Source organism: Antechinus flavipes, chromosome 2 (assembly GCF_016432865.1).
Source record: "Antechinus flavipes isolate AdamAnt ecotype Samford, QLD, Australia chromosome 2, AdamAnt_v2, whole genome shotgun sequence".
Lineage (NCBI taxonomy): Eukaryota > Metazoa > Chordata > Mammalia > Dasyuromorphia > Dasyuridae > Antechinus > Antechinus flavipes.
Window position 1 is genome coordinate 166,199,179 of NC_067399.1, and position 22,380 is coordinate 166,221,558.

General features: G+C 32.2%; 1 protein-coding gene across 1 annotated transcript in view; it reads right to left on the reverse strand.

Annotated features, from left to right (window-relative positions):
* Positions 1-22,380, reverse strand: part of SPTLC3 (serine palmitoyltransferase long chain base subunit 3) — a 203,896-nt gene that overhangs the window by 111,449 nt on the left and 70,067 nt on the right. Inside the window, exons 3-6 of the mRNA XM_051975913.1 lie at positions 21,528-21,682; positions 20,685-20,833; positions 10,833-10,957; positions 7,859-7,952 (exon numbers count right to left, since the gene is read on the reverse strand). Of these exons, the coding sequence (XP_051831873.1) occupies positions 7,859-7,952; positions 10,833-10,957; positions 20,685-20,833; positions 21,528-21,682 (523 nt within the window). The remainder of the gene's footprint in view (positions 1-7,858; positions 7,953-10,832; positions 10,958-20,684; positions 20,834-21,527; positions 21,683-22,380) is intronic.

A 22,380-nucleotide genomic window follows, 5' to 3' on the forward strand; every position in this document is an offset into this window, starting at 1 on the left:
TATCAATAGACTTTACTTTCATCAAAGCCAGATAAAGTAGGGTAAAACACATATATACAAATGCTCACACAGGGTCTGACATAGCAATACATTAAACTTATCTGGCAAATGGATAGGCTAGAAGGTGAGAAGGAGCAGCGATTAGTTAGAAGCAAAATAAACTAATACTACTCAGAAGGAGGCTGGCAGAGAAAACCTGAAGTATTGATAAGTTTATAATACTCTTTAAGGCAAACAGGTAAGGGCACTGATAGAGATCAGCTCAGCTTTGTAGTCCCACCCCTTTGGAATCCCCACCTTTACCGTATCTTATTAGAAAGCCAAGTTATATTTTAAATTTAAATTTCCCCTATTAATCTGCCCATGGCCTACCTTTGATGAATCCCTATTGGGGTTAGACTATTAAGGTGCTCTGCTTCTTGGTGTCTTTCTTCTCCCCTTTTCGTCCATGCCTCATGTTTCTCTCTCTCTCTCTCTCTCTCTCTCTCTCTCTCTCTCTCTCTCTCTCTCTCTATATATATATATATATATATATATATATATATATATACATATATATATATATATAGTATAGCTAACTCTTTTAGGGTGCTAAACTCTTTTATGGATATAGCAGGCCAGTTAATGACATACTCCTACCTCATGGCATAGCCCCTTTCTCCTGATTAATTATGAGTTCTATTGGGAAACTTGTCTTTTCCATTGTTAACTGTTAAAACCTCTTTATTTGCTTCATATGCTCACAACTCCTGTTGTCTATTTTACCTCTTCATTTTCTTGGCAATCCCTTGGTAAATTAAAGATTCCATTCAGCAAAGAGAAAGCCATTGTGAATTCTGCACTTGTGCCTCCTATTTTGAGCTAGGAATTGCTACTGTGAACCTCATCATCTGGTACCCAACCTCATCACTATCAAACATTTTTGGATTTAAACATTGGTATAATAACTAAACCAGAAAGAAAGAAAACTGAGAAAGAATGTTATAGACCAATATCTAATGAATATGGATAGAACAATGTCAAATCAAATAATAGTAAGAAAGGTGTGACATCATATGAAAAAGATCAGAAATTATGAGTGGTTTTGGTTATGTCAGGACTCCCATAATCCTTAGGGTGCAGTGCAAGGTAAACAGTAATTCTACTTCTTAATTGTAATTTCCACTGATAAAATTATATCTTTTTATGTTAAAGTATAAGAAGTTTTATTTTCTGGGGCTCCTGAAGAAATTTTTAGGCTGCATTTTCATAAGATGGTGTCTGAGGGCAGTGGGCTTGAAGCTTTGTTATTCCCCAAGTTCTTGAGAATAGCTGTCTTGGGTTTGCCCCTGTCAGGATTTGAGGAGAAATGACAGTCAAGATAATGGTGGTGATGTTTGACTTTACTGGCACATGTTGTTTTCTATCAATCCCTTTGACATAGATATGCATGTACATATCAGTGCACATGCACATATGTGGAAATACATGTACATATGTAAACATGTGTGCATAAAACCATGCACCACACATGTGTACATGCGCACATATACATGTGCACACCCATACATATATATGTATATGTGGACAGGAAGTTCTCAAAGGTAGAAATTCAAGCTACCAGTTGCAAAATGGAAATAAAATGCTCCAAATCAATAATTATTAGGAAAAATATAGATTAAAACACCTTATAAGTTCCACTTCACACTTATCAGAATTTGACAATAAAAAAGAATATGTCAGTTTTTGGACCACATGAAGACAAAGTTAGCCTAATAAACTGTTATGAATTGGTCTCTCCATTCTGGAAAGCATTTTGGAACTATGCATCAGTTTGGTCTGCTTATTTTTTGACCTAGAAATATTGCTATTAGTTATATACCTCAAAGAAATCAGGAAAAATTTCGATTATTACTTAGTTATGTTTCAAAGAATGCTGCCCAAACTACATTCATTATTTTTCTTAAAAAATTTCTAGTGATAGGGTATTAAAATAAGAATGTTAATTGCTCTGATGTTTCTGAATATTTCAGAGGGAAGGGAGAGAAATTTCAGTAGCTTAAATTATAGGGAAAGGAAGATTCTGAGAAGATGGTGGAATAAATAAGTAAATTTCAAGTTGTCCACATTTACCCTACAAACAGAATAAATCTGCACCTCAGGGTGAACATGGAAAAGCAAAAGCCAAGAAGACTTGAGTCAGAACAGAGGTCCTATTGGGATAATCCAAGAAGATCAGAAGAAAGACCCCAAGCGGGGATTAACCAATGTGAAATACAAATATCTCAGATCTAGCTCCACCAGAAACACAAGTGGGGACCCCATGGGTAGCTGGGTTTTGCCTGAGCCTCAGCTCAGGCAGCAACACAACTGCTTGCTGGCACTTGGAGGAGAGTGGAGCCCTTATTTTGGGGTTCCAGGTCAGGGAGGAGAGCTGAAGTGAAGCTAGAGGCATTTCCCCCCTACTTACTGCATGATTAAAGGTGCTTAAACTAATATTTCTCATTCGAAAAAATGAACTGGCAAAAAAGAAGAACACAACCATAGAAACTTACTATGAGAACAGGGAAGATTGGAGTTTATCTTCAGAAGAGGTCACTGAAGCAAAAAAAAAAAAAAAAAAAAAAGCTTCTTTTACCCCAACGAGTAATGGATATGCTTCCCTGCTAGAAATAATTTATAGATCTCAAAAATAGACTTCAAAAATCAAATGAAAGAGATTGAGGAAAACTAAAAAAGTAAAAATAAAAACCATCCAAGAAACACAAGAAGATTATGAAAAAAAAAGTCAACCAACTGGAAAAGGAGATATAGTCTTAAAGAAGAAAACCATTCTTTGAAAATTAGAACTGGGTAAGACAAAGCAGTGAAGCTATCAAAGACCAAGAAATAACAAAAGGAAATATAAAGAATGAAAAAATAGAACAGAATGTGAAACATCTTATAAGAAAACAACAGAGAACAGATCAAGAAGAGAAAATATAAGAATAATAGGACTACTTGAAAGCCCTGACACAATAATGCAAAAAATAATCCAAGAAAATTATCCTGGAGTGATAAAACATGAAGGGAATGTAGAGATAGAAAAAAAAATCCACCAATCACTACATTGAAGAGATCCTTTGTGAAAAACACATAGGAATATTATTACCAAATTTAAAAAAACCCAGATCAGAGAGAAAAATTTGCAAGAAACAAGAAAAAAAACAATTCAGATATGCTGGAGCTGTAGTTAGATTTATGTAGGACTTATTAGCAGTCATAATAAAAGACCTTAGGTCCTAGAATAATATATACCAGTAATCAAAAGAACTAGGCCTATGGCCAAAAATATCATGTTCAGCAAAATTATGTATAATATTGAAAGAAAAAAAAGGACATTCAATGAATTTGCAAATTTTGGTGACTTTCTCTTAACCAAACCTGAACTTAATAGAAAATTTAACAAATAAGAGAGCCAATATCAAAGATTAATTTCGAGGAACTTAACATGATCAAATTGCTTATGTTTTTTTACATGGAAATATGTTTAAAATTGACATCAGTAATTAGGTAGCTCAAAAGAAAGATCGGGGCAGAGTTGAATAAAGCAAAAATGAATACTCATGAATATAAATTCTATCATTATATGCTTTCTTGAAATGGAAATTTATTATTATTTATTTTGAATCCTTTATTCTGCTGGGCATATGACATTCTATTTTGTCTTTTTTTAAAAAAAAAACAATTTCCTTTTCTGTCTTTCTTTTTTCTATTCTTTTTTTTTTATTTTGTATTTAGTGCAATAAATGAATTTAAAAAATATTATAGGGGAAGTTTTTAACCCATAATGAGAGTTTCCAGGTGTGTATTTTATTTTTATTTGAATATTAACCTTTTCCCTCCCTCAAAATCCCATTCTCTGCCCCCCCCCGAAACTCTCTGTGTTTTTATTCTGTTAGCACAAAGAGTATTCTTCTTGTAAGGAGGATGAATTAGATGACATCTTTGAATTATACAAGTCAGAGATGGAAAATATCCATATCTTCACAAGGCTTGCATACTCCAACCAAGGTTGGTTTCTGGTCAGTTTCATAGCTGGATCTCAGGCACTTGTTACACAAAGCTTCAGTGTTTGAGTTAGAGAGCCCTAGTAATTCAGGAGATTACAGTTTATATTTTTGAGTCCTGATGGGATTCTACAGTTGCAACAAGCACATGTTAACATCTGCAAGGGATTTTTAATAATAATGTTTATTAAAGTACTTGTACCAGTATTATGTTAATCCTCATGACACCTTGAGAAGGATGATTGTCTTAGAGTTGTTCCAGGAATAAATACAAAGAAGTTTAAAAGCTTAAATGTTGGGAGAAGAAAAAATAAGATGTGGGAACTTAAAACAAGGCTAGAGATTATGTATAGAGTAACTGAAGTAAAATTAAACAACAGAAAACTGAAGTCAGTTATGTCATTAGAAAACCTATAGTACCATTGCACAAAGCACAATGAATTTCTTTTTCATATTTTAGGATAAGATCTAATTGCACAAAATAATTTAGTCTACTTATAGATGATGAATTCCATCAATAATTAGATATATTTTACAAAATATATTCCTGGCAAATGGTTCATAGCATTCCCACTTCTTTCATGAGTTTGGACTATCTGACTCAATTAAGTACACTGAAGATTTCAAATGTCTGCTAATTACTTTAGGTTTCTATAGGGTACCATGTACTCTTAAAGTTCTGATTCATTGTGTGGTTCATCCTCAAATATTCTCAAAATACTTTATGACATCAGTGGAAATTATTAGCCACATGAAAGCCCAGAAATGGCTTCTATGCAAAAAAGACAAAGAAACCTATATATTCCCAATAATAACAATAACTAGAGTTTATGTGCACCTTGTTTAAAGAATGCTTTACAAATATTATATCTTTGAACCTTATAACACTTTGCAAATTCAGTGTACTTATTTTATAGATTAGAAAATTTAGGTAGACTAAGGTTAGGTGATTTGCCTAACATCACACAGCTAGTGTATGTCTGAAGCTGGATTTGAATTTAGGTTTTCCTCCAGGTCCAACACTCTATCTACTATGCCAAGTAACTGCTTCAGGTAGAATGAGGTAGCTCAAAGTACAAAATGGCTTCCTCAAGATTAGAATCTGTCTTTTGTCATTCTACTAAACTATGGAGTATTGTAATGTTCTTTGGTTCTCATTGGCATATTCTTTTATCTCCTTGCTATCAATCATAATCATCTCCTTTCGATGACCTCTTTTCTCTTTTCTTTTGCTGTCTCTGAGTTTTCCTATAGTACTTATTGCCTACACTCCTCATTTACTATTCTGCATATGTTATATGCATATATCCTGTCTTTTTTGAGAGCCTAGAATGTATCTTATCACAGTGTTTTTTGCTCTTATGCCAAAAGTTGTAACCTATAATAAATACAAATTGTTGATGATGGTTAATAATATAAATCCAGATTTGAATAGAAAGATGGATTTGACTGATTCAAATTTATGAAATTTTATAGCACATGGAGGGATCTTATATGTGGCCTTTTATCACAAATATTTTCCTTTAAACACTGATATCTTCCTGATTATACTAGGTGTGGGTATCAATTATAGAACAGTATGATCACAGAAGAAACAAAATTTCAGGTGATTCCTAAAATAATGGAAAAATGCATTGTAAGTATTAGTAGGCTGCTGGGTATTACCAGTGATGAGTTTAGTTTGCAGAATAATATAAAAGACATTATCAGACACATGTAGAAGGACCAGGAATGTAATCAGAGTGAGGATTTTGTAGGTAGATGGTCTGAGTACTACAAAGGAATATCACTAAACTATTAAGAGAATTAGAAGAAAGTTTTGAGTGCATTGGATACATCCTCTGTAGAAGAGCTGTGTAAAATATGGATGGGAATCACCTAGGATAAGAAAGTACAAATGAATTCCATTCTGCATTGGTAAAGGGAATACTATAATAAAATGATAATGGATTTATTAGATATTGATGATAAACTTTCTATTTACAAAATGTGGTAAAAATGAAATCTTTGGGGGGCAACAATCTACCAACTACTTCATTTGATAAAACTAAACAATGAATTGAAAATAAATGTTTGATTTTGTTTTGTAGGTGGCAATTGAATTTCTTCATGGATCATATTTGTGGGCTGTTACCTCTATTAGATTGTTGTGAGTACTGAGAGTTGATTGATGTTAATATTTCATTGTCTTAAAATGTATAAAATTTCCAGGTTAAAAAGGTTAGTAGAAAGTCCCCCCCCCCTGTGGTTATATATGTATTTAATGTTAATAGCTAATATTTACTTAGAATTGTAAAGTTTGAAAAGCACATTATAAATATCTCATTTCATTCTCTTAACAGTGAAGTTAATTCTATTATTATTCTCAGTTTATGGATGATAAACTTGAGGCAAGATACAAGTTGTTACTTTCCCGACATATAGCTAGTAAGAAAGGACTTTCTGACTCAAAGTGTATCCTCTAACTACTGTGGCTGCTTCTTGGTATTTGAGCAGGTGTGGAGCAACTTTTACAAAAGAAATTGATTTGGTCATGAACCAAACCGACTTTCTATTTAGGCAACAATCTTTCACCTAATTCATAATGACCAAGGATTTATTGACATATGTACTTTCAATCTTATTAAAATATTACTTATTTTTTTTTTTTGATGTCTGACTTAGGAAAAATTCTGAGCTTTTTTTCCTTTATTTTTTAACTTTTGAATCACCTGTATCTCTCTTGAGTTGCTTTTCATGGCAGTGGAGTTAGAGAGAGGCCAAGAAAGTTAAAGGACAGAAAAGGATGAAGGAAGTAAAGGAAAAGGAGAGAACAAAAAGGGAAATTCAGAAGTATGTATTGGTTGGGAACGTAATTAGGACTGGATACATGTGGAAAATATTAAAATTTCATAGAATCTCATTTGAAACAAATCTCAGAGCTCATTTATTGAACTATCATTTATACATAAGGAATCCAAGACTCAGAGAGATGGAGCTTGAGCAGGTAGGTTAGGGATAGAACCAGGACAAAATGTTGAGAACCCTTAACTCCTACTATTTCTGCTACATCACATTCCCTGCTTACAACAATCCAAAGAAGAAATAGGACTCTGTCACATTATAAACAGTGTACCCTTAGCCTAACTATGTTCATTTGAATATATGTATATTGAGATGTACATATACATACAGATACATCGATGTATATATCCTTCTTCTTCTTCTTCTTCTTCTTCTTCTTTTTTTTTTTGCTGAAGCAATTGGAGTTAAGATTGAAGTTTAGTGACTTGTCTAGGGTCACACAGCTAGGAAGTGTTAAGTGTCTGAGATCAGATTTGAACTCAGGTCCTCCTGACTTTGGGGCTAGTGCTCTATCCACTGAGCCACCTAGCTGTTTTATATATATATATATTCTTAGTAGTATATGACAAGTAAGAACATATTTTCTTTTGTATTGTATCATAAAAATTTCACAAACATCAACAATTTTCCAATTCCTAGTAAGAGTTCAGGAAGATTTATAGCATTGGACAATTAAAATGTGGTCTTAAGAGAAAATTCCTTCAGCACATTGCCACAAGATGACTGATGACAACAACTGTGGTACTTATTTATGTAACATGTAAGTCTGGAAGCTTAAGGTACTTCAGCTTTGAGGTTACCATGGAGCCTCAAGGCAGTTGTAGCAGCTGAAGTTTCAGATTTACAGCCTGTAACTACTCAATTTTTTCAGTCTATTTTTGGAAAGAACTGAAAAATATAAAACTTCCTGAGGCTAAACAAAATTCTGTGTCCAAGGACATGTCTGTTGGCCATATTTTAGTTTGCATGATTCCTTTTGTACTTACTGTTGTGTTTGTAGGTCCATATTGTTGCTCTTGAAAGTCTTGCTCCAAGAACAATAGAGGCATGATTTAATTCATCACTTAAAATCAGACAACCCTGTGAAGAAAGGTAAAAACAATTACATGATCAACATGATATTACCAAGCAGGAACAAGATAAAAAAATATATTTGGAAGAAGCTTTGGAAGCCATCTACTCCAATCCAGGCTTGAACAAGAGCCTTCTATCATTCATTCATCTTTTGCTTGAATACCTTTAGTGAGGGGAAAAACATCATTGACAAAGATAGCCAAATCCCATTAACTCATAGACCATTAAATTTGAAAGAACCATTAAAAATCTTTTAGGTCAGCTTTCTCATTTTGTTGATAGGAAACCAAGGCCCACAGGGGGTTAAGTTACTTGCTCTGGAATGATACAATTACTGAGTGGCAGAGTTGGTACTAGAACATTGGCTTTCTAAATTTAAGTGCATCAGGGCTCAAATCAGTCCATCATAATAAAGACCACCAACTGACTTGAATGTCTTTGTGGGCAAGACTTTGAGTACAGATAATCTTAAAATAAGCTGATTTACCTAGATAATATTTCAAGTACATGAATGACAGTTGTGACACATTTTAGGATTCTTCTGACTTATGTTGTAAAGGCAATAATGATGACCTCAGTAAACAGTACCTTTAAGCTGCAACATGAAGAATTAAACAGATTTAGAAAGAGCTCTTTAAAATTATATTAAATTATCTAAGAAGGTTGTAATGTCCTTTCTCTAGAGATTTTTAACATTAAGCTAAATTCTTTGGAATGTTTTAAGGGGAAGACTATGCCTTAGATAATGGGAATAATCTTTTTAAGAGAGCTTTTAAATGTTAAACTTCTATGATTATTAATAATATGAAAACCTAATACAGCTTTAGTGAAAGTTATGTATACTTTTGTCTTCTTGTTATTCTACACAGAAATTGGGAAAAATTGAAACTCATCTTCTGAGTTAACTCCTTTATCTCTGTCAAGAATAGTTGGTATTTGCCCAAAATATTTGACAAGAGTATCTTGAGGAATTCTATCTTTTCCAAAATTTTCTTTGTCCATACTTCTGGGTATGCTCATTTAGTAATAGAGTATTTTAGAAAGCTTTTCCCCCTTAGGATCTACTTATTGTGTGTTACTCTGAATCATGTACCAATAAAACTTTATTTTGTGAAGTCTTTAGTATGGCCAGGATTAGGAGATGGTAGTTTCTGAGATGCACATGCTTTTAGCAGAAAATTTTGCTTTCTGCATCATAGTATTTATTTTGTGATGTCCATTTTCTTCTTTTGCAGTGAAGTCTTAAAGCCTCCAGTGGACAGAAACATAGAAAGTATATTTTATAAGGCTTTTCTAGGGCTCATTGATATCTTGCCCAGTTCTGATCTCAAATATATTCTTGCAGAGTATTCTTGGGAGTTTATCAGTCTTAACACTTAACAGATAAACATGTTTTTAAGATAAAGAATCATTTTCTGGTGAAGCATTAGAATATGGCAAAGCTTTGTCAGTCTGTCCCCCGTTAAGAGGGATGGGCCAATTTTCTGGCTAAAGTTAATATTTGTAGATGACTGATTACAAAATAAAAATTTTAAGATTAACATTTATTTTCTAATCAATAAGCATTTATTTAATTGCCATTTTTCTTCCCCCACTGAGAAAGGAAAAAAGAATCTCTGTGATAAATATACAAAGTAAAGCAAAATAAATTTCCATAGTGACCATGTCCAAAAATGTATCACTCTAAATGTGAAACTATGTTTAGAAAAAGTGCACATGTTTAACCTATATTGAATTACTTGCTGTCTAGGAGAGGGAGAAAAATTTAGAACACAAGATTTTTCAAGGGTGAATGTTGAAAAGTATTTTTGCATTTATTTTGAAAATAAAAAGCTATTATTAAATTAAAAAAAATCATAAGGAAAAATCACTCTAAATTGAGAACTAGTTTTATTTCCACAGATATTTGCTATGTAAAATAATTGGATATTGAATGAGGAATAGTTCTGTCATATTTTGCTATTAAAATAATATATTTTTACATAAAAAACAAAACCAAAAATGACTCTCTCATTTGGCATACTGAGTATCACCTCTCTGGTGGTAGGTAATCTTTGTTATTGTCCTTTAGAATTGTGATTGGTCATTGCATGATCACAATTCTTACATCTTTCAGAATTGATTTTTTTTTTACACAATGTTTTAAAAATTCTATAAATTATTCTCCTGGCTCTCTTCACTTCACCTTGTAACAGCTCATATAAGTTGTCTTGGTTTCTTAGAAATCATCCCAATATATTTTTACATAAAAAGCAAAAACAAAAATGACTCTCTCATTTGGCATACTGAGTATCACCTCTCTGGTGGTAGGTAATCTTTGTTATCGTCCTTTAGAATTGTGATTGGTCATTGCATGATCACAATTCTTACATCTTTCAGAATTGATTTTTTTTTAAACAATGTTTTAAAAATTCTATAAATTATTCTCCTGGCTCTCTTCACTTCACCTTGTAACAGCTCATATAAGTTGTCTTGGTTTCTTAGAAATCATTCCTTTCATTATTTCTTATGAGACAGGAAGTACTTTTTCATTAAATTCATCTGCTATATTTTATGCTACTCCCAAATTTATAGACACCTCCTTAGTTTCCGGTTATTTGCCACCATTTTTTAAAGTCTTTTGCTTAGCTAGGCAATTTATACCATGGTTTAGAGGCATGGAAGATTGCGTAAAGTTTTGTTATTTATTGCTGACATCACCCAGATAGAAGCCAACAGTTTTGTACTCTGATAATTTGGAAACAAAAGTCATTTTTATGACCAGCTATATTTACTAAAGGAGTAAATGGGCCCACTATTCTCATAGAATGGAAATCATATTAGTATTGCTAAAAGTAGTAAAAGCTATATTTCTTCAAAATAATAATGCACCATATGAATTCTTACTTTTCCAACCAATGCTGGAATATTCATTGAGTTGGTAGCAAAACCCATTCCAAACACCATAGCAGCTTCTACTCCCAAAAACTGGGCTACCAGGTTCTCCAATTCTTCATGTTTATCAATATTACCTAAGGAAGAATAATAAAATATGTTACATTTTTCATTTGAAAGGAACATATAGAAACAACATATATGTATTAAAGGATTTTAGATTTCTCCGTATCTGATTGACAGGTTTGTAGTGTGCATTTTGAATTCCAAAAAAAGTTCATTTGCTCTCTAAATACTATAATATAGCTGCTTTATGGTTTACTTTGAGACAACTGAGAATAGTTTATCATTGTCTCCTATTATTTTGCTCTATCTTAAAATTTTGATTGTGTCCAAAAAGGTGAAATAATAGTATGTAATAGGCAAGAAGATATAAAAGATACAAAATATTTTTGTATTTATATCTATTTATATAAGTATTAATGAATAAATATTATTTAGCACATAGAGTGACAAAGTAGGTTAAAATATTACTCTTAATATATTTGTGTGTTATGCTAAACTATTTTCAATTTGGAAGGCTAGTTTTAATGGAATACACCAGGAATTTGTGCTTGATTATTTGTTGTTTAATATATTTTATCAATATTTGGATAAAAGTAAATAAGATATGTTTATCTAATATGCAAATGCTACAAATTAGGAGGGAGAACTAACATTTAATACACCGGATGACAAAGTTAGTGTTCCAAAAATCTTGATGAGGTTATTGGGATAGAAGAGGCACATCATGGGGGAAGGAGTAGAACCAGAAAAGTCTTCTGTAGGTGCTAAAATTGGACATGAACTTTGAAGGGAGCTAGCAATTTCATGATGCAGAGATGAGGAAGGAATGAATTCTAAATATGGAGGACAGTCTGTATAATGGCAAAAGATACTTGGATGCAAATTTTTAAACTGAAACTAGAAAAACTGATGCATTATAGAAATCTAATTGGAAAAACCTTGGTGGCCACTTAGTCCAACATATAACTAAATAAGAATGCCCTCTATAACACACTAATAAAGGATTATTCAATTTTTCTTTGAATAGTATAGAGAAGGCAACCCATTACTTCTGAAGGCAGTCCTTTTCATTTGGTGGCAACTCTGATTATTAGGATGTTTCCCTGAAATCAAACCTAAATTCTATCTTTATAGTTTTCATTCATTGAAATAGAACAAATCTGAGCTTTTTGATATGACAGCTCTTCAGTTTCTTGAAAATAGCCATCTTCCCAAATGCGTTTCTAAACATAAGGTTTAGATTAAGTATTGGAAATAACTTCAAAGATCATTTTTCTCAGTTCCTTTATTACTACCCATGTATCATTAACTCAAGCTATTTCAACATAGCATATTGAAGTCCTGTGTGTGCATTCTAGCTTATCACATCCTTCCTTAAATATTACATACACACCTCTCAGATTGGCTAAGATGATAGGAAAAGAAAATGATAAATGTTGGAGGGGATATGGGAAAACTGGGACCTTAATACATTGTTGGTGGAGTTGTGAATTAATCCAATCATTCGGGAGAACAATTTAGAACTAAGCACAGAGTTATCAAACTGTGCATCCTCTTTGATTCAGCAGTATTTCTATTGGACTTGTATCCCATAGAGATCATAAAAAAGGGAAAAGGACCCACATGTGAAAAAAAAATATTTGTGGAAGCCATTTTTTGTAGTGGCAAGGAACTGGAAATTAAGCCCATCAGTTGGAGAATGGCTGAATACGTTATGATATATGAATGTAATGGAATATTATTTGTTCTATAAGAAATGATCAGCAGAATGATTTCAGAGAAGCCTGGGGAGACTTACACAAACTGATGCTAAATGAAGTAAGTAGAACCAAAAGAACATTGTACACAGTGATATGAAGATTATGTGATGATCAATTCTGATGGACATGGCTCTTTCCGACAATGAGGGGATTCAGGCTAATTTGAATAGACTTGTGATGGAGAGAGCCATCTGCATCCAGAGACAACTGTGGGGACTGAATGTGGATCATAACATAGTATTTTTACCCTTTTTTGTTGATGTTTCCTTACTTTTGTTTTCTTTCTATTTTTTCCTTTTTGATCCAATTTTTCTTGTGTAGATGATAAATGTGGAAATATTTAGAGAAGAATTGCACATATTTGACATATATTGAATTATTTGCTATCAATGGAATGGAGTGGGGGGAAAGGAAGGAGAAAATTTTTTTAGCACAAGGTTTTTCAAGGATGAATTTTGAAAACTATCTGTATGTATTTTGAAAATAAAAAGATATTATTAAAAATATTGTGTACAATAGGACATTATGGTGTCTTTATAAATTTCTCTTAATAGTGATCAATGAGAATAAAACATAAAAACCTTCCCAAAGGTGAAAAATATCCTAACATTTGAAGTTATATGTCTTGGTACCAGTGCTTCACTTGAGTCACAGAAATTTGTTATCTCAGATATTTATTCCCCATGGCATGGCACAATACACTTATGTTTTACTGTAATATAAATGCAGATATGACAATGCTACTACAAAACCACACCATGCTTCCAAGGTTATTATGGAGAGCAAAAGCCTTGAAAGAAAGGAAAATGCTAGAGAATTAAAAACATCTTGAAAAAGTAAAAAACAATCTGTCACTGTTAACAAGATGTCATCAGAATTGGATGTTGCACTGTAATATTTAGAGGATGTTTTAAGACATGCAAAATAGAGAAGTGAAATTTTTGATTTTTTGAAGGATAAGTATTTGACCTGTAATTTCATTGGTATTGAAAATTCCTGTGTAAGAAAACGCCCTCTACCAATTTATGTAAACACTTTTGCCACTTCTAGTCTTAGGATTTTTAGATCACTAAAAGATTAAGTATTTTGGTTAGGATCATAAATCTGACAATGTATGTCAGATGGAGGACTTGAACCTGAATCTTCATGGCTTTGAGACCAGCTGTCAGTCGACTAGGATGTGTTACCTTTTATTAATTTAAAGAAGATATAATTATTTTCCTCAGTTATATGTTTCATTTTTTTCATGGATTATCTAGGTATTTGCTCCTCTTGTACATTTTACTTTGCATAGATGATCATAATCATTATGATATCTCTGCCATAATTGGACTACATCTTCACAATATCAAATATGCTGGCATTTTGCTAATCATCCAAATTAACCAAAGTATGCAGCCAAAATGGACAAAATAAAAATCCATTTATCCTAAAGCCAGGTGTCTCTATTGTTAATGGAATGGGATTGGATTATAAATTTTTCTGATTTGATTACAGTTATGAGGCAAAGAAATTTTAATCTCTTCACTTAAGTGTGATCACATGTTGAAAACCTAAATAACTTTTTTTTGTCCTTGGTTCATATAGGCTGAGATTACCTACATCAGAGCTTCTTAAACTTTTTCGATTTGTGACCATTTTTTGCCTGAGAAATTTTTATGTAACCACATCTTGAATCTGAACCAAGATATTTCTGGCAGTGTTCATCCTTATGCGCATATTATGTGTTCCAAACCAAGGTGGCAATGAAGTTACATGGTGCAACAGAGGCAAGTGTTTCCAGAAACACTCTGAATTCATGACATATTTGATTTTGAATAAATTTTTGGTCACTGTGTTAAGAAACCTTTTACTTTTGTCAAATTTTTTGTGTGGCTTCCACATTCAGTTATGTGACCCCATATGGGGTCGTGACCCACAGCTTCAGAAGCTTTCACCTGAACATGGTATTTATACCTGCTAGTATATTTTAGTTTATGTACAACAAGATAAGCATTGGCATGCCATGCTGTGAATAGCATTGATAACAAACTTCTAGAGTAACACAATGGCCTCCTGCTACTTTGTGTTTTCATAGTGAATTTGCTTAAAGCCTCAATGTATAATTTATTTCATTATAACATAGCTTAGGAGCAGCTAGATAGAATACTAGTCCTGGAGTCAGGAGGACTTGAGTTCAAATCCAATCTAAAACTCCTAATATTTCCTAGCTATGTGACCCTGGGCAAGTCACTTAACCCTAATTTCCTTGCCCAAAAAAATGATAATAATAATAACATAGTCTGGAGTCATAAGACAAGGCAATGTAATATTTAGAATTGGAGAAGAATAACAACATAAACAAAATATATTTTATGTAGTAACATAGTTTTTAAAGTACTTTTATATACTCAAATACTCAAGTAGATATTTAATCTCATAGATTTAGGAATTCTCTACTATGATGAAGATAGTAATCCATCTCTACTTATTCATTCTCTGTGTTTATGTATCTAAATGTGTATATATATTCATATATATATTGCTGTACATACATATACATGTATGTTATTTCCCTCATTATATTGTAAGCTTCTTGATACAGGGAATATGTTTTCCCTTTTTGTATTCCTAACACTTGATACAGTGTCTGGTATATAGTAGGGACTTAATAAATATTTATTTATTGATTATATGACTCTCATCTTTGTCCTCCCAAAAGGTCACAACATTTTCTTCTCACACAGTGATATATGGACTCTGATTATGCCATGTGACTAGCCTATCTTTTCTGTTATACAATTTCTTGATGTTACTACTTCTATTTGTTAGAATTTTATGTTGTTTATATATTTATATGTTACAGCCTACTCATATTCTTTCCTTTGTCCTCTGAGTAATGCTTAATTTTTGTTCTTTAAAGGAGGTGATATTCCAGGTCTCAATGCCATAAAGTATCACTAGTAAAATGTTTGTTTTGAAAATATGAGTCTTTTGCTTTTATGGAAAACTTGAGTGTTAATAAAAGTGCTTTGCAGCTTTCCCAAAAGTAATTTAGATCACTCTCTTCAACTTTGGGTTTAGCTCACAGTATTTATTGTCTATCCCTGATAAAATCTTGGACATGCTCAAGTGTATATTGAAATCAGTAGCAATAGATACTTTTCATGCATTGTGTAGATAGAAAGCCCAAACTTCTTTGAATAAATTCAGATATTTCAGAATGGTTCTGCTATATTTTGGGAATTGATAGAAATGTCATCCAAAACAGAAACGCCTAGACGACTTCACCATTAATGAAGAATCCTTCCTCGAATTGGATTATGCATTTTGGCTCTTCTGTCACAGAGATGATATTTTTATCATGCATACATCTCTGTTTTATATCTCCCCTGATATGCATTATCAGAAGGTTATTGAATAGGATGATTGTCTTTTTTTTAAATTTTTATTTAATAATTACTTTATATTGACAGAATCCATGCCAGGGTAATTTTTTTTACAACATTATCCCTTGCACTCATTTCTGTTCCGATTTTTCCCCTCCCTCCCTCCACCCCCTCCCCTAGATGGCAAGCAGTCCTATATATGTTGGATATGTTGCAGTATATCCTAAATACAATATATGTTTGCAGAACTGAACAGTTCTCTTGTTGCACAGGAAGAATTGGATTCAGAAGGTATAAATAACCTGGGAAGAAAAACAAAAACGCAGATAGTTCACATTCGTTTCCCAGTGTTCTTTCTTTGGGTGTAGCTGCTTCTGTCCGTCATTTATCAATTGAAACTCAGGTCTCTTTGTCAAAGAAATCCACTTCCATCAAAATATGTCCTCATACAATATCGTTGTTGAAGTGTATAATGATCTTCTAGTTCTGCTCATTTCACTTAGCATCAGTTCATGTAAGTCTCGCCAGTCCTCTCTGTATTCATCCTGCTGGTCATTTCTTACAGAACAATAATATTCCATAACATTCATATACCACAATTTACCCAGCCATTCTCCAATTGATGGGCATCGATGATTGTCTTTTTATATCTCTGGGGAATTCTAAATGATACTTAAATAGGAGACAGCTTGTACTACAAGAGTCTATAAGGGATTTTGTTCTACTAAGTTGAATGCATTTTTGTTCATAAGCACAATGAGATATGATATTCTCTATACCTTTCAGTTAGTTGTGAGATGGTAAAGATATAAAGATATGGATTCTCGTGGAATGTTCTTTGTAAAGGCCTGTTTATTCCTTACTAGTAATGTCATCAGTGACTCTCTCAATTCATGTATAGATGAGCCCTCAAAGATTTTTAATAGATGGGAAAGTAGGTATATATATCCGTTGTGGGTGTTCTTAGTTATTTTTTGGGGGGATGTCAGGGCTTTTTTACTCAGGGCTTTTAATATCTCAACTCCCTCAGGTATCTTATGTATTGGTCTTTCAATGTGCTCACAATTATAGCACTTTAAGTACAGATAGCCTCAGTGAATACATGATCTAATAATATAGCTTTTTTGTCTTTATTCTTTTTTCATTAGGTTCCAAATGTGGTAGTTTCACTGTCCTTGATAGAAAAAAGCAGTTTGTTGTATTTTTATTTTTTGGCAATTTTTTTTCATTTTCTTGTTTTGTTTTACAATTCTCTTTTTTATTTTCATTCTTGAATGTCATTCACATGAATCTGCTTAGTTTATATCTTGCCAAGCTTTCTTATATTTGCCCTACATTACTTTTTCAACTTTGTGAGATGATGTTGTTCATAATTGACTATCATACTTCTTCATAAGATTTTACAAATAAGTTTATATCTTAATTCAGCATTGAATTTGCCAGACACTTGTTTCTGGCAAGTAAGTAGAATGTTTATTGACTAGGGTCTTTTATGGATTAAATACTATTAATTGTATACCAAATCTTGTTCTCATGATTCATCTTTCTTCTTGTTTATTAGGAATCGTGATCTTAGGACAGTTAGTGCATAGACAGATGATTCAGAAATAAGTTCCACATCCATTATGAATCTTTTCCTGCCCATTAAAATGCAGTCATTTTCATTTGCTATTATGTTATTGGTGGTTTATATGTCCATTGCCTATCAAGTCTTTTTTTATAGAGAAAAATGTTCATGATATAGAGATGAATATGACTTTAGTATAAGCTACAATTCTTTAGTCTCTCTTTTTTTCCCTTCTAGAGCCATATTTTTCCACATATTTCTTCATATCTTTTTTCCCCACATTTAGGTTAAAAGTCACCAGACATTAGAGAATACTTATTTAATTTGGCAAGTCTTATCTGGTTCTTCATAGAAATTATTTACCATTTTGTTCTTGGCAATTGATGATTTGTAAACTGATAATTTTTCATAGTGTTTTTTTTAGCAAATGATTATCATTAATACTACAATATGTGATGACCAAATATTCCATGAAATAATATTTCTTGAAACTTTGAGGAATATAATAAAACCCCAAAATCTTAGAGCAGTTTTAAATTAGAATAGTTCCCAAAGCTATTCTAACTTAAAACTGCACTAAAATTTTTGGGACACCTTAAATATGAAAAAATATAAAGATAATGTAAAAATAAATGCAAAATAATTAAATACAAGGGAGTTTGAGAAGAAATTGTTAAGAAAATCAGGAAAAGCTTTATATAGACAGTGGTGCTTGAGTTGTATCTTGAAGGAAGAGGTGAGAAAGCTTGAGTTGTATCTTGAAGGAAGAGGTGAGAAAGCATGACTAGTACAAAGGCAGAGAGACAGGAAATGTAGAGGCAAGTTTAACTGGATCTCAGAATCCTGGAGAGTGATTAATAAAATGAGTTTGGAAAGACATTTACTTAGTGGTGACAAGCAGAATAATTGCCTACTTTTTAATCTTCAAAATCTACTCTGTTCTAGTAGGAATTTAAAATGAAAAGAACCAACTTTTCAATGGGTTTGCCAAATTTTAGTTTAGAAAATATTGAATATACTTTAATAGATTAGGAGGAGGAGAAATAAATTGAAATGGAATATTGAGATAGTGTGCTAAAAGTTATTATTGGCAGTTTGACTAAACTCATATTGGAGATATATTTATTCAAACAAGTCTGATCAGTAATAGTAACATTATAGAGTTTCATATTATGATATATGTATATGTGTATATGTATATACATATATATGTGTATATATATATATATAGACTCTATGTTAATGCTATAATTGTACTGGTTTTTAAATGCATGACTTATTGCCAAGAACTTTGTGGCCATTTGGAGAATTAACTGAATTAGTATAAAATACATTAAATTCTGGGAATGTTATGGGAAATGACATTAAGCCAGTGGAAAAATAAATAGAATAAACATGGTTTTGCTCTCTTTTTCACTCAGTGGTGCCCATTAAAGTGCACATTTTATCTGTATCATAGTTATATAACTTAGTTTTAGTTGGTATGTATTGTATACTTTTGAATAATGTTGTTCATTCACTTTTAGTCATGTCTTACTCTTTGTGAGAAAGACATTTTTTGGTTTTCTTTGCAAAGATAATGGGGTAGTTTGACATTTTCTTCTCTTAGTTCATTTTACAGACAGAAAGAACTGAAGCAAACAGGATTCAGTGACTTGCCAAGTGTCACATACTAGTATCTGAAACTGGATTTGAACTCATAAAAATGAACCTTCCTGATTCCAAAGCCAGAATGTTCTAAATTGGATCACCTCACTGCCTTTGATTACTTCACCTATTGAAATCCTTATAGTCAATAATCTTTAACATCAAGGTTTATGCATGAGTTTCATATTCATTAATCTAATAAATCCCTTACAGGCTATACCTGGGTTCATGGATAAACCTGAACCTTTCTAGACTATTCAATAAATACATCACAAAGGCATTGTGTTATGAGTGTTTTATCATGAGTGTTATTAATGGGGCAAGTGTTGAAATAGATGGACTAAAATTTGAAGATTTTGAAATATCATCTTTATTTTGTCATTCATTTATCAATTATATGGGAGTTACTTAACATATAAATCCTCAGTTTACCCATCTACATAAAATAACACCTCTCTTGGCTATATTAAGAATATTGTTTTGAAAATTGAATGATGTGGGACAGGTAGATGGTGTATTAGATAGAGCATTGACCCTGGAATCACAAGGACCTGAGTTTAAATCTGGCTTCAGACACTTAATACTTCCTATCTGTGTGACCCTGGACTAGGTCAATTAACTCTAATTGTCTTGTAAAACAAAACAAAACAAAAACAAAAATTTGAATGATATGAAACAATATATAAATTGTTTTGCAAATCTTAAAGCAATTAGTTGACAAATATTTAATAAATGATTATCCATAAGGAGCTTGCATCTAATGGAAACAGTAGGTGCATGTATATATATAAATGTAAATACAAATAAATTCAAATGAATTAAATATTACAGATTTTGAGAGGGAAGACACTAGCATCTGAGAGAATCAAGAAAGGCTTTATATATAAGGTAATTTGGATGCTCTATCTGAAAGGAAGAAAAAGAAATCTTTGAAATGGGGGTGAAGAGAAAGTACATTCCAGGCAAGGGAATGTCAGCACCAAGTTATGGAGATGGAATATGGTTTATATTACTCTCACATGTGAAAAATAGAGAAGGTGAGTTTGACTGGATTGCAGAGTATAGTAGGAAGGGATTAAAATATTATATATTTTTTAGTGATGATATTCATATGATAACTGAAATCACATGAAAAACTATAAAATGCTGTGCAAATTTGTTATTATTAACAACAATAAATATAGTAAAAGGTTCTGGAATTGCCTCTATACATATTTAACTCTTAATAAGACAGGCTATTTTATTTAAAAGTGAAAATGACAGAGAAATTCTGCTTTTTTTGTACTTTATTACTCTAAACTATTAAAAAAACATAAACAATAATTTGTCTATTTGCATGGTATTTTGCATTGTGAAAGCATATTTGCTTATGATTCTCACAACTCTGAAGTAGATGTGGGACATTAAGATGACAAGAGGCAATAGATTATTGACTCATATTTTAAGTTGTACATACCCATTTCCTGTCTGCTGCTGCATACACCCACTCCATATTTCTTTAATGCATTCCTTACTGTTGTCAAACTTTCATGACTATTTTCTGCAAAGCCGAGATAATTGTAAGAACCCATATTAATGACATCCTGGATAATTTTTCCAGTAAACCTAAAGTGGATAAATGACAGAGCAGGGGGGGAAAGGTAATCATTTCATTTCAGGAACAGATAAATATGGCAACATTCAAATTCTGGACCATTTCAAACTTGGAATCATTGCAATTATGAATCAGAGTATCATTTAAAAAATAGTTGCTCCTTTTTCTTTCTTTTCCCCTAAACTCTCTTTTTGCCACAATATGTTGCATTCCAATGGTGGGTAAAGTGATGCTATAATTAAAATTTAGCAAGAGACTCAACAAAAAGTACCCTCTATGCAAAAAAAGAATTAATACCTAGCTCTTAAATTTTCCTGAATGTGCTTATAATCTTTAATAATCATTAACAATAATTTTACAATCAAAATAATCTTTAAAGAGATTTAATTATGACCATCATTGGAATCTTAGATGAGAATGCATGGATGGATTTGTTTCCTGAAACCAGTACATATAGTACATATAGACATAGGAATAATTTCAATTTCAGTATAAATCAAGGTGCTGTAGATTATTTAATCATAGTAAACTATCCATAGACCACATATGGAAAAGAGAGAATGAACTGACTTGAAAGCAGAACAGCTGGTTCAATCTTCTTTTGTTTAATGTTGTATGTGTATGTGTATGTGTATAGCAAGGAAAAGGATTTTCTTTCAAACTCCTTAATTGAGGATTTCTCTCAATGTTTCCAGACTAACTCACCTAAATGTCCAGTTGTAATCATCTGTCACTCGTTCCATCATATCAAATGTAGGCCCTGGTACACTGCAGATTGGTCGATTCCAGTTATCTCTGATTCTCATATATAGGTTCCTTGTAAAAAAATTCTCAAAGTCTTGATACAGAGGCACAAAGTCCTGTAGTAAGAGAATTAATTAAGCCATGATATATTTTTCTTTTTTTTTAATTAAGGGAATATTGGAGACCATCTTAACTAACATGTTTATATTGTTCCTACTATATAAGAACAATGGAGGATTCCAAAGTAACGTAAAAGTAAGTGTGGGAGAACAAGCTATGTTTTAGAGGACATTTTTGCTTAAGTACAGGTTGTACAAGATGATCTCTGAGTCCTTTTCAACACTGAGTTTATGAAAGGAGGGTTTTGATCCTACAGAGCTTACAAGTAAGATAAGGTAAGATATGAAAACTAAGAATACAGAACACTAATGGGGTAAATACCAATTGTAGAAGAGGAGAGTTGAAAAGAAGAGGTCATTTCTATTTATGATAGTCAGGGAATTTCTATTTTGATGTTGATCAATTTATCATCAAATTAACATATTCTATAGCTAGTGTGCCTTTATTGTGTGTTAGGGTTTAAGTAATACATATCAGTGATTCCATTAACCTCAGGCTTCAGGAGCCTATATATTGGTTTCCTATACTGAAAGATAATAGCTTGACTGATCTCTTCAAAATCCCTTAAAGAATAATACCTTCAAAAGAAATTTATATAATATATATGTGTATGTGTGTGTGTGTGTGTGTGTGTGTGTGTGTGTGTGTATACTAGGTTTAGCTACTTCAAACTTATATATAGTAGCATATCCTA